This window comes from Xenopus laevis, chromosome 6S (genome assembly GCF_017654675.1).
Source record: "Xenopus laevis strain J_2021 chromosome 6S, Xenopus_laevis_v10.1, whole genome shotgun sequence".
Lineage (NCBI taxonomy): Eukaryota > Metazoa > Chordata > Amphibia > Anura > Pipidae > Xenopus > Xenopus laevis.
This window is the reverse complement of record NC_054382.1, coordinates 129,290,766-129,304,681: the sequence shown is the minus strand read 5'-3', so window position 1 is coordinate 129,304,681 and position 13,916 is coordinate 129,290,766. Positions and strand designations below refer to the sequence as shown.

The 13,916-nt window shown below is 40.3% G+C and overlaps 1 protein-coding gene across 7 annotated transcripts in view; it reads right to left on the bottom strand.

Moving 5' to 3' along the window:
- phf20l1.S (PHD finger protein 20 like 1 S homeolog) overlaps positions 1 to 12,972 on the bottom strand; it is a 76,692-nt gene extending 63,720 nt beyond the window's left edge. For 2 of the 7 annotated variants that reach the window (XR_005962328.1, XM_018223975.2), the window contains exons 1-4: positions 12,739 to 12,950; positions 10,511 to 10,630; positions 5,835 to 6,006; positions 2,600 to 2,684 (exon numbers count right to left, since the gene is read on the bottom strand). Coding sequence is in view for 6 of the 7 variants with exons in the window: in XM_018223975.2 (XP_018079464.1) it covers positions 2,600 to 2,684; positions 5,835 to 6,006; positions 10,511 to 10,593 (340 nt within the window). In the remaining variant the exon portion in view is untranslated. Of the gene's footprint in view, positions 1 to 2,599; positions 2,685 to 5,834; positions 6,007 to 10,510; positions 10,631 to 12,738 lie in introns of all 7 variants that reach the window. The other 5 variants (XM_018223976.2, XM_041568026.1, XM_041568027.1 and 2 more) reach the window with 5 other exon arrangements.
- Positions 12,973 to 13,916: the final 944 nt, after the last annotated feature.

The following is a 13,916-nucleotide window of genomic DNA, read 5'->3' as shown; positions in this document are numbered from 1 at the left end:
AAAGCTCCGAATTACACACGGGCTGCCTCCCATGGACTTCATTTTATCCAAACAATCCATTTTTTTTTCTGTGTAATAATAAAACAGTCGCTTGTACTTGATCCCAACTAAGATATAATTAATCCTTATTGGAGGCAAAACCAGCCTATTGGGTTTATTTCATGTTTATATGATTTTCTAGTAGACTTAATGTATGAAGATCCAAATTACAGAAAGATCCATTATCGGGAAAACCCCAGGACCGAGCATTCTGGATAACAGGTCCCATACCTGTATCCATAAAAATATATTTTAATAAATAGTACAAGGAAGTTTTTCTGTTCTCTTGCATTTCTTTCTTTTTTGTATTCTTTTTGTTTATTTTGATGCACTGTTGTATCCCTTCTGATCTGCTTCATGTAGATATGTGACAATCCAATGTGGGAAGCCTGTATGTAAACAGATAATTAAACAAGGAAATTGGTAATTTGGCTTCTCACTTAGGGGCAAATTTTCCAACCTTCGTAAATTCGCCAGCGACGGCTTCACTCACATTGCAACACTTCGCCAGGCGTAGATTTGCCAGGACAGCACTAATTCACTAAAATCCAAAGTTGCGTCCAGGGCGCCAAATGGCGAAGTTGCACTAGCGTTGGCTAATTTGTATACGTTGGGAAGTTAAAGTACAATGGACGTATATGTTGCAGCAAATACATTACACTACACAATCCCGGGAAACCTTAAAAAAATAAAGTTGTTATATTGCCCTACAAATGAGCCCAGTGTATAGTTTATGTGCCATATGTTAGGAAATGTAGGGGGGGAAGACAGGTACCCCAAAAAAATTGACTCGTTTGCAGCCTATCACCCTGAGAAAAGTAAAAGACGCCAGCGTTTTTTGGGACTCAACTATCTACTCTATTGCACTTGGCCTGGTCTGAGGTGGCGAAGGCAAGTCTGGCGCAAGAGGTAACGTTCAGTAAAATCCGTATCTTAGTGAATTTGCGGAGTAACGTCCATTCGCCAGTGTGCAAATTCGCCAGGCTTTGGGAAGCGAAGTACCGCCAGAGTCTATCTCCTTCGCTAGCGAAGTTACGACAGCGACCGTTAGTAAAGCAGCGTTAGTAAAGTTTTATAGTTATTTGCCTTTTCTTTCTGACTCTTTGCAGCTTTCAAATGGGCGTCACTGACCCCTTCTAAAAACAAATCCTCTGTAAGGCTACAAATGTATTGTTATTGCTACTTTTTATTACTGATCCTTCTATTCAGGCCTCTCCTTTTCATATTCCAGTCTCTTATTCAAATCAATGCATGGTTGCTAGGGGAATTTGGACCCTAGCTACCAGATTGCTTAAGATGCAAATTGAAGGGTTGCTGAATAGAAAGCTAAATAACTCAAAAACCTTCTATAATAAACAATGAAAACCATTTGCAAATTGTCTCAGAATATCCCTCTCTACATCATGCTAAAGTTATCTCAAAGGTGAACAACCCCTTTAAAGAGAAAAAATGAAGACCAATTGAAAAGTTGCTAAGACTTATGCATTCTATAACATACTAAAAGTTAGATTTGAAATGAGAGAGAAATGATTAGGGATGCCCCGAATCCACTGTTTTGGATTCAGCCGATTACCGAACCGAATCGCAAATTAGGGGTGGGAAGGGGAAAAAAATGTTACTTCGTTGTTTTGTGACAAAAAGTCGTGTGATTTCCCTTCCTGCGCCTAATTTGCATATGCAAATTAGGATTCGGATTCGGTTCGGCCGGGCAGAAGGATTCGGTGCATCCCTAGAAATGATAGAGAGAGATATAGATTTTAAACAACATTATCTCCTCCCATTGTGGGACATTCACTAAGATTCGTAGTAACAGGCGTAACTTCGCCAGGCGTAGTTTCGCCAGCGCTCCGCAAATTTACTAAAATCCGAAGTTGCGCTCAGGGGTAGCGTAAGGTTGCGAAGTTGCGCTAGCGTTGATTCACTAAGCGAAGTGAAGTTACGCTAGCGATGGTTAATTTGCATACGGCGCCAAATTCAAATTTCAATGGAGGAATATGTAGCATCACTACACAAGCCTGGGAAACCTTTAAAACATCAAATAAAATGTTTATTTTGCCCTACACATGTGCCCACTGTATAGTTAAGTTGCCATGAGTTAGGAAATGTAGGGGGGAAGGAGGGGAGCCCCAAAAATTTTTTACATCTTTTTCAGCCTATCACCCATAATATAGAAAAAACACCACCGTTTTTTGGGACTTAGAAAAATTTTTAACTTTAACTTTTGAAGCAATCCCTATCTACTCTATTGCGCTTCGCCTGGTCTGAGGTGGCGAAGGAAGTCTAGCGTAAAAGGTATCGTTCAGAACAATACGCGCGTTAGTGAATTTGCGTAGTTACGTCCGTTGCGCAAATTTGCCAGGCGTAAGGGTGCGAAGTTACACTAGCGAAGTTACGCCAGCGTCCGTTAATGAATTTGCGAAGTAACGAAAATGCCCAACGCTAGCGAACTGACGCTAGCGTTAGGCGCTTCGGCGCACAGTGAATTTGCCCCATAGTCTTTCTATTATGTTACAACGGGGTGTGGTCTACAAAAACAATATAGAGTAGCAAATAAACGTACCTTCCTTGTTTATAGCTTCAATCTTGGCTGGGTAATATCTGCAGTCAGTCCATCGGGCCAACACCTCTTCCCCTTCTTTAAAATCCTATGCAAAGATCATTCAATTAGCAAAAAAATAAATATTTTTTTTAATATTTTTAAAGGCATCTTACAGAGATGAGATAGTAAATATTAAGCAGATGAAGCACATTAATATTATTTATTAACAAGTTCAGGACCTGTTATTCAAAATGCTCGGGATCTGGAGATTTCCGGATAATGGATCTTTTTGTAAATGGGATCTTCATACATTAAAGGGGTGGTTCACCTTTCAGTTAAAGGTAGTGTGTTATAGAATGGCCAATTATAAGCAACTTTTCAATTGGTCTTGATTATTTGTATTTATAGTTTTTTTTTAAATTATTTGCCTACTTCTTCTGACTCTTTACAGCTTTCACATTTACAGCTTTTCACAGCTTTCACATGACCCCATCTAAAAACATATGTTCAGTATGGCTACACATTTATTGTTATTGCTTTTTTTTTTTACAAATTTTTCTATTTAGGCCTTTCCTATTCATATTCCAGCCTCTTTTTTAAATCAATGTATGGTTGCTAGGGGAATTTGGACCTAAGCAACCAGACTAATGAAATGGCAAACTGGAGAGCTTCTGAATAAAAATTTAAATAACCCAAAAGCCACAAAATAAAAAATGAAACCCAATTGCAAATAACCTCAAAATATCACTCTCTACGTCATACTAAAAGTTAACTCAAAGGTGAACAACCCCTTTAAGTCTACTAGAAAATCATATAAACATTAAATAAAGCCAATAGGCTGGTTTTGCTTCCAATAAGGATTAATTATATCTTAGTTGGGATCAAGTACAAGAGACTGTTTTATTATTACACAGAAAAAGGAAATCATTGTTTAAAAATCAGAATATTTGTATAAAATGGAGTCTATGGGAGGCGGCCTTTCCATAATTTGGAGCTTTCTGGATAACGGGTTTCTGGATAACGAATCCCCTACCAGTATTTATAAAGGACATATAACACATTCAGCAATAGAATGGTATATACAAGTGATGTGTGGGTCAATCTGCAGCCAACCCTAAATTAGCCCTTATTAATAGGCTCCGCCCCGTCCCAGTCATCTCTGATGTCACAAAGGTGCTGGGTGCAGCAGACGCATGCCTATAAATTAGGGATGGACCAAATCCAGGATTCGGCCATTTTCAGCAGGATTCGGCCATTTTCAGCAGGATTCGGCCGAATCCTTGTGCCTGTTCTACCAAATCCGAATTCTTACAATCATGTGACTTTAATGTCACAAAATAAGGAAGTGACATTTTTTTTAGCCGCACACGAAGCAGCTCTCTTTTTACCTCCCCCTCACTGATTTGCATATGCAAATTAGGGTTTGGTTCGGTATTCGGCTGAATCCATAAAAGTGGATACGGTGCATCCCTACTATAAATAGAGGCTGCTGGAGGCAGAAGTGAAGTAATGTAGAGTCACAGTAAAAAGAAGATTGGCTCATACCTGCTATACATGTGATTAGGGCTTTAACCCAGAGGGGTCAGGCAGAGCTGAATATCACTAGTATATACATTAGACATACAGATACAAATACTGACCTCAACAGGAGGAAGAGAGGCCCTGCTCATTAGAGCCTACAATCAATCAATCTTAAAGGACATGTAAACCTCCCACCCAAAAATGTAATCACTGAAGAGCCTCTTTGAAATATCTAAATGACTGGCCCTCTGGTTGCTCAAGGTGGCATTCCCTTAATCACTTAGGATTCCTTCTGCTCCTCTAACCCAGCCAGACCCCTCTGTGGAATTTCCTTTGGCTGTTGGCTCATGAGAATGCTCAGTTCTTCTCAACACAGATCCTATTTTTAAATACAATCAGGACTTGTCATCATAGTAAATTTTGCCTGTGTTAGCATGCATTCTTCAATTGCATGGCGCCCAGGTGAAAGCTGCTGTTTGTTTTAGAAAAATGTGATGGCACTGGCAAATGGAGGGGATGCTTGCCGTAAAAAGAATGTCATTTTGGTGGGGGAGATGTGCCCAACTTATATACATGGTAGAAAAATGTAGCCTTTACATGTCCTTTAATCACTTAGAATTCCTTCTCCTCCTCTAACCCACTCTGCCCCCTCCCTCAGGAATTTGCTTTGGCTGTTGACTTATAAGCATGCTCAGTTTTTCTCATCTCAGATTAGTAAACACACCCTCGAGTCTAACAGCCAATGAAGAGATAGTATTACTGGTTCCCATAGAAACTCTAGCTGTCTTTTCCTATTTTTTTCTCCTAACCACCTCTCCTGAGCTCAGTTTAACCATTACACTGCTCAAGCCCAGAAGAACTTTTTTTATTTTTTATTTTTTTATCAAAGTATGTTGTGCCCGTGTAACCTGCATTCTGCACTGCATGAACTTTACATCATACAAGTCTCAATGTTATTGATGATGTGTCAGAGGGAAAAAGGCTGCAGGGTGAAAGCTGCTATTTGTTTTAGGAAAATGTGATGGTGCTGGTAAATGGAGGGGTATATGCAGTACACATTATGTAGCTTGGGTGGTGAAGATCTGACCAACTTCTATGCATGGTAAGAATGTGTAGGCTTTACATGTCCTTTAATCACTTAGGATTCCTTCTGCTCCTCTAACCCACTCCCTCTGGAATTGCCTTTGGCTGTTGGATCATGAGCATGCTCAGTTCTTCTCAACTCAGATTAATAAACACACCCTCCAGTCTAGCAGCCAATGAAGAGATAGCATTGCTGGTTCCCATAGAAACTCTGCTCTAGCTGTCTGATCCTATTTTTAAATCCTAATCCCCTCTCCTGAGCTCAGAGTAACCATTACAGTGCTCAATCCAATCAGGACAGGATGTCTGGTGAGTTTAATAGAGTGAGCTCTAATACATCTTCTAGGCAAAAGGACCCCCCTATAAGATATATTGGATCTAACTGTCAATGAATATCGGACACCCAACTGCTGCATGAAGAGAGAGGAATGGTGAAGATAAACTTGATTATATCAGAAACAATACGGTATATTTAATTGATTGTATTTAGAAAGTTTCCAATTTCAGTATGAGGACGATTATATTATTTTTATTTTTGCGATAGTTCCCCTTTAAGCTCCATCTTGATTGCAGCAAACTAAATGATCACATATAACATTTAGAAAATACTCATTATTCTGCCTCGACTTTAAAAACTGAAAAATGCCCTTACGAAATTTTCTTCATCATCTCGGAGCTCCTCCTTCATCAATGAGTGCTCCTCGAGAGAGCGGAGTCGACTGCTGTCCCAGTGGATCCACTCATCATATCGGCTGCTCCAGTGTTCAAAATGGATCAGCAGTTTTTCCTCTTCGTAGTCTATCTTCTCTATCTTTGAGGGGTACCTGCACAGAGCACAGACCAGAAGTTGAAGCACCACAAAACTTATATCAAAAAGATATGGCTGTGTACAACACAAACAATTATTTCCTTCTGGAAGGGGAAACAAAAGGTTTTTGTTTTTTTGGTTGTTTTGCAAGGGGGGAATGGAACTCCTGATGACATAGCCATGTTGGGACACACATTATACATGATTTTCATCCAAAAATTGGACTTTATTTACAAATGCCCTTTCATCAGTGGTGTAACTAGAGTGCGCCGGGCCCCCCTGCAAAAATCTTAAGAGGGGCCCAGCCCACTCTCTGCCTGGACGCCGCCCACTATTTTTTTACATTCTGATTTTGCAATAAATAAGTAAACATGTGTAAATTTGTTAAAGTGGACCTGTCACCCAGACACAAAAATCTGTATAATAAAAGTCCTTTTCAAATCAAACATAAAATCCAATTTCTATTTTTTTATTAAAGCATTCATAGCTGTTGTAAGCTCATGTACAAATCTCAGCTGTCAATCAAATATTGCCTGCCCCTCCTCTATGCCTTGGGCATAGAGGCGGGGCAGACAATTACTTTCACTTTCCATTCAAGGAACAGTAACGTCAAAAAATAAAAGTGTTTTAAAGTTATGAAAATATAATGGTAAAACTGGTGTGTTTGCTTAAGAAACACTACTATTGTTTATATAAATAAGCTGCTGTGTAGCAATTTGGGCAGCCATTCAAAGGAGAAAAGGCTCAGGTTACACAGCAGATAAGCTCTGTCTGTCTAATGGTGTTATCTATTATCCATTAGTTAACCTGTGCCATATAGCCGTTTTTCAATTTCCTCCATTGCTCCACAGCAACTTGTTTATATGAACTATAGTAGTGTTTCTGAAGCAAACAGATCAGTTTTACCAGTGCAGGGCAACACTACATGACATTTTCATTACTTTAAAACACTTTCATTTTTTGGTGTTACTGTTCCTTTCAGCACTTCCTAGATGTCACTACTCTCCCCACATTCCCCATTCTCTTCACCATTTAATTGTGTAACCAGGACATGGGGATGGACATCAGGTCCCCCATTCTGGTGCACAAACAAGATTCTGAGATGACACAAGACTTGTCTTAATAACAGTGTCCACAAAATGGCTCCTGCCTGCTTGTTATAATTATGAATTCCCAGACTGATGGAAACAAGATTCTAATAATTTATATAGTGTAATTAAAGTTCATTTTGCTTGACTAACATGATAAAATAGGATTTTTTTGGGGTGACGGGTCCCCTTTAATTTATTCGAAGTAGAAAAGGAATTCTAGAAACATATTTAACTTTGCTAAATATGTTCCTTAATGTAATGTTACCCTGCCCTGCTAAAATGGGTACGATTGGTTGAGAAATACTACTACGGTTTATATAAACAAGCTGCTGCCATCTTTATTACATCATGATAAAATCAGCCGGTGCTATATAAATAATCAATGGTAAATTCTGATGGTGCAAGTGGCCTTGGGATCTAGTGATTTGCTGGCCGATAATTTCTCAACTTGACCGGACCCGAAACCTCCCAAACCACACCCGGACTGGACCTCTGCTACCCTCTATTTATAGACCCCACAACAGCCCCGCAATGACATTATAAAAGGGGCAGGGCGGAGGCAGGCGGAAGTCTATAAATTCAGGCGCCGGAACTGCTAGGTGGCGGGCGGGGAGAGCTAGACCCGGACCTGCCCACGACCCCAAGATTTTGTGTAGGAGTAGACCCGAACACGCCAGACCCGCGGGTTTCAGGGAGGCCCGCACAACACTATTGTGAGCATAATTGTACAGTATCTCACTGAGCAGACCATGAGAAAACATTGAATATGAACTTGCACAATGAAACATCTTTTGGCATTTATACACTGAATTTCAATTTCATTAGCAATTCTGAGCAAAAGGTATCTAAAGGAGTTAATCACCCTTAAATTAATTTTCAGTATGATGTAGATAGGCATATTTCGAGACAATTTGCAATTGGTTTTAATTTTTTATTATTTGTGGTTTTCAAGTTATTTAGCTTTTTATTCAGCAGCTCTTCAGTTTGAAATTTCAGCCATCTGATTGCTAGGGCACATATCACCCTGGCAACCATGCATTGATGTGAATAAGAGACTGGAATATGAATGGGAGAAGCCAGAATAGAAAGACAAGTAATAAAAAGTAGCAATAACAATAAATGTGCAGCCTTACAGAGCTTTTGTTTTTAGCTGGGGTCAGCGACCCCCATTTGAAAGCTGGAAAGAGTCAGAAGAAGGTAAATGATTCAAAAACTATAAGAAATAAATAATGAAGACCAATTAAAAAGTTGCTTAGAACTGGCCATTCTATAACACACTATGAGTTAACTTAAAGGTGAACCACCCCTTTAACCAGATTCTCTCTCTCTCTCTCTCAGTTAAACCCCATGTATAATGCGCCCTTTCTTAACACTTAGGGCTAATTTCCACAAATGGTGGATCGAAAAAACGCATTCGGCTGTAGTCACATGAGTTGATACATAATGGGACTAACAGAAAAATCTGATGCATAAACCACATGTAAAGTTTTCCAACTGACGCGACACGACTGTTGGATGTCAACGCTGCTTCTTCATCCGACAGGTGCACAGCCCTGAGCCCTCAGCACAGGGAGTAGACAAACCGAAAAACATTTTGGAGCAGACACTCAATGAAGGCAAACTTCCACCAGGCGATTAGTTCAAAGTGAAGACAGTCTTTTGTGTCCACAGCCTTACGCGTTTCGCGTTATCAACACGTAAAGATAGCCTATGAGTAAGTGTTTATGACACGAAACGTGTAAGGCTGTGGACACAAAAAACGAATCGCTTGGTGGAAGTTTGCCTTCATATTCTAGCCTAGGGGATCAGATTTTGTAGAATCCTACAAAATCGCGTGCTATTGGGTGGTCTTGTATGTTGGATCAGATGAAAAAAATCAGATGAAAAATGCTTTTGGAGTTTTACCCTTACAGTAGAGATATTGGTCAAAAAATGGAAGCTCAGAAGACTTCCATTAGCAACTTTTTTTAAATAAAGGATAAGTAAACTTTTAAAATAAGAGAAAGTAAAAATGATGATGGTGCTATTCTAATCAATTCTGCAATGTAAATTCATTATTTATTTTTCTTTAATGCCAAGATATTAAAGGATACATATACTGTTAATATGAATGAATTTTGTTACAACAGCACCACCTGCTGGTCAGTTTCCCACCAGTCTGACCACCAAGTAGTCAAGGAAGTTGTCAGAAGAAAGAAAGAGGATGATGTTCTTCTGTTTAGGAATAAAATTAGAAACCATTCTCACATCTTTCCTAAGATGATGTGTACCTATGGGGGCAGCCATTCAAGCACAGGATACACAGTAGATAACAGATAAGTACTACTATAGTTTATATAAACAAGCTGCTGTGTAGCCATGGGGGCAGCCATTCAAGCACAGGATACACAGTAGATAACAGATAAGTACTACTACAGTTTATAGAAACAAGCTACTGTGTAGCCATGGGGGCAGCCATTCAAGCACAGGATACACAGTAGATAACAGATAAGTACTACTATAGTTTATATAAACAAGCTGCTGTGTAGCCATGGGGACAGCCATTCAAGCACAGGATACACAGTAGATAACAGATAAGTACTACTATAGTTTATATAAACAAGCTGCTGTGTAGCCATGGGGACAGCCATTCAAGCACAGGATACACAGTAGATAACAGATAAGTACTACTATAGTTTATATAAACAAGCTGCTGTGTAGCCATGGGGCAGCCATTCAAGCACAGGATACACAATAGGTAACAGATAAGCAGTGATCAATAGAATGGTGTTATCTGCTATGTGACCTGTGCCTTTCCTAATTTTTCCAGCTTGAATGGCTGCCCCCATGGCTACACAGCAGCTTGTTTATATAAACTTTAGTAGTACTTATCTGTTATCTACTGTATATCCTGTGCTTGAATGGCTGCCCCCATGGCTACACAGCAGCTTGTTTATATAAACTATAGTAGTACTTATCTGTTATCTACTGTGTATCCTGTGCTTGAATGGCTTCCCCCATGGCTACACAACAGCTTGTTTATATAAACTTTAGTAGTACTTATCTGTTATCTACTGTGTATCCTGTGCTTGAATGGCTGCCCCCATGGCTACACAACAGCTTGTTTATATAAACTATAGTAGTACTTATCTGTTATCTACTGTATATCCTGTGCTTGAATGGCTGCCCCCATGGCTACACAACAGCTTGTTTATATAAACTATAGTAGTACTTAACTGTTATCTACTGTATATCCTGTGCTTGAATGGCTGCCCCCAAGTCACATTATACAGTGTGATTAAGCTCTCAGACTGCAGATGCAACGCTGTAGACCAGTGCCAACATATCCTTAAACATTCCTGTCCCTTTAATGCCCACATGTGCCGTCACAGACACGTTCTTATACCAAAGACAAAAAAAGGAAACAATAAGAATCAGATAGATAAATACCATTTCTGTAAGTAGTCTTGTGCTTCTAGACGTGCACCAATTTCAAAAGTGATTCCAGGGCGGCTTGGAGGCTTCTTACTCATCCTGGCTCCTCCTCCTCCTCCTCCTGTCTTCACGGACCTTGGAACAAATCACAAAAAAACCCAGTGTAAATTCATGAATATTATTATGTTTTAAAGGGCAAGTCAACCCAAAAATTCAAGTTTGCCTAATCAAAGAACACAATTTTCCAATATCCGTTTATTAGAAAATTTGCAGAGTTTTAAGTTATTTGTAAAAACAATTGTCATTGAACACAGCATTTGCTTAACTCCGGCTTGTTGCTTTTTAAACAATGTTGCAAAAGTCTTAGTTCCACAGCAGCAAAGACAGATCTGTTAATCAGCTGCTTGTCTTACATTGTATCAACAGTGCAGAGAAAAGACAGGGACAGAAATACACACATATATATATATTAAAAACAACAGAAAATCTGTAATACAGGTATATTACTAAATTGCTTAGAACTATGTCATCTTTTATTAGGCATTGGATTGGCATTGGTTTTAATCTGAATTCCTCACAGGCTACAAATGACCTGCTTCTCAGACTCTTTATCTTTCAATAAAAAAAAATTAGAGCTGGAAATCTATTGTGTATCATTTGCTCAGCCACTATTAAAGGAACAGGAACACCAAAAAAATGAAAGTGTTTTAAAGGAATGACAATAAAATGTAGTGTTGCTCTGCACTGGTACAACTGGTTTAATTCGAAAACTCTACCACAGTTTATATACAAGCTACTATGTAGCCATGGGGGCAGCCATTCAAGCACAGGATACACAATAGGTAACAGATAAGTACTACTATAGTTTATATAAACAAGCTGCTGTGTAGCCATGGGGGCAGCCATTCAAGCACAGGATACACAGTAGATAACAGATAAGTACTACTATAGTTTATATAAACAAGTTGCTGTGTAGTCATGGGGGCAGCCATTCAAGCACAGGATACACAGTAGATAACAGATAAGTACTACTATAGTTTATATAAACAAGCTGCTGTGTAGCCATGGGGGCAGCCATTCAAGCACAGGATACACAGTAGGTAACAGATAAGTACTACTATAGTTTATATAAACACGCTGCTGTGTAGCCATGGGGGCAGCCATTCAAGCACAGGATACACAGTAGATAACAGATAAGTACTACTATAGTTTATATAAACAAGCTGCTGTGTAGCCAGGGGGGCAGCCATTCAAGCACAGGATATACAGTAGATAACACATAAGTACTACTATAGTTTATATAAACAAACTGTTGTGTAGCCATGGGGGCAGCCATTCAAGCACAGGACACACAGTAGATAACAGATAAGTACTACTATAGTTTATATAAACAAGCTGCTGTGTAGCCATGGGGGCAGCCATTCAAGCACAGGATACAGAGTAGATAACAGATAAGTACTACTATAGTTTATATAAACAAGCTGCTGTGTAGCCATGGGGGCAGCCATTCAAGCACAGGATACAGAGTAGATAACAGATAAGTACTACTATAGTTTATATAAACAAGCTGCTGTGTAGCCATGGGGGCAGCCATTCAAGCACAGGATACACAGTAGATAACAGATAAGTACTACTATAGTTTATATAAACAAGCTGCTGTGTAGCCATGGGGGCAGCCATTCAAGCACAGGATACACAGTAGATAACAGATAAGTACTACTATAGTTTATATAAACAAGCTGCTGTGTAGCCATGGGGGCAGCCATTCAAGCACAGGATACACAGTAGATAACAGATAAGTACTACTATAGTTTATATAAACAAGCTGCTGTGTAGCCAGGGGGGCAGCCATTCAAGCACAGGATACACAGTAGATAACAGATGAGTTCTGAAGAATTACATTGTATTTTTCAGCTTTGCTTGAATGTCTGCCCCCATGGCTACACAGCAGCTTGTGAGTCTCAGTCCCACCAGTCTCTTCCAACATTCCCAGGTACATTAGTCTCTATCACAACTTTGCTTGTTCCATATGAGCCCAGAGCTCCCAGTGTCTCCTGCCTCCCCCAACTTTCACCAGTGTCTGTCTCTCCTCTATCAGTCACTCCCCAATGTCTGCCCTTCCCCCTGTGCCCTCATATGTGCCCTATCTGTGCTGCATTAGCTGTGCTGCCCTCCCTCCCCATCAGTGTCTGTCTCTCCTCAGCGCCCCTGTCTGTCCTTCCCTGCCTCTCCCGCCTGCATACCGCCCAACAGTCCGGTTTCCTTAGTCCAGCCCGCAGTTCAAACGTCCCGCAGTTGCATTAATGTCCAGCTCCTCGGATCCTGCCGGACAGCTGAACCCAGACGTCGGAAAAATTCGCGTCGCGAGAGTGTGACGTCACGCACCACATATATAAGCGCGGTGACGCAACACGTAGTCGCTTTGGGAAGTGACGAGCAGAGCGTCTGACAGGCGGAAGCTGCTGTTAATCAGGCAGCCTCCACTTACAATTTAAATTTCCTCCCTCGCACTCTGGTGTTTGTCAGGGATAACAAGAAGAACACAAAGGACTTTGTTGTCTCGGGTTATTTATTGGTTTACTTTGCGCTGCTCTGAAACGAACCCACTTCCGGGAGACAATATCCAATAGCTGCTGCTTCCGCTCAGTCATAATATTCCTTCACAAGGAGTTTGCTTTGCTCTTACTCGTGCTGGGGGAGAAAGGCGCTTGTTTTACTGTTGGTTACCAGCAGTGGCTCATAGTTACCCGCACCAACACTGCAGCTACTCCCTATAGGTAAAGGGCTGGTTTCCTTTAAGTCAAACCTTTGGGGTGTCATGTGATACAAGGCACTAGGTTTGCCCAGGAGCAGTAACCCATAGCAACCAATCAAAAGGTTGCCTTTATTGGTCACCTGCTTAAAAGCTCTGGGATCAGGCTCTTATGCACAGGCATTTTTTCCTTCACTCCCCTGTGTTGTGCTTTCTTCCGCTCAGACGCAGGATTAGACACTCAATTGTTGTGAAGTTTGCATACCTCCCAACATTTTGGAAGTAAAAAGAGGGACAAAAATTTTTTTCCCGCACGTAGCGTAGCAATTTTTTGACCACACCCCTTTCTGTGGCCACACCCCTAATTACCATGTTTGTTTTACAAAATTTGGCAGGTTATGAAAGTTTGAAAATATTTCTCCTCTAAACTGTGTTTTTGTGTCTCAAAATTGTTACAAAGTATCTTATTTGCACCTGTTAGCTGTTCTGGGCTCTCTGCTAAAAGCCAATTAAGTGAGAAACTTTGTTTCTTTTTCTGGCTGTTCAGTGCAGAGAAAAGAGGGACTTTCCAGTACAAATGAGGGACTGCGGGTTGAGCTGTCAAAAGAGGGACTGTCCCTCCGAAAAAGGGACAGTTGGGAGGTATGCACAGTGTGAGTACAGCCCCCT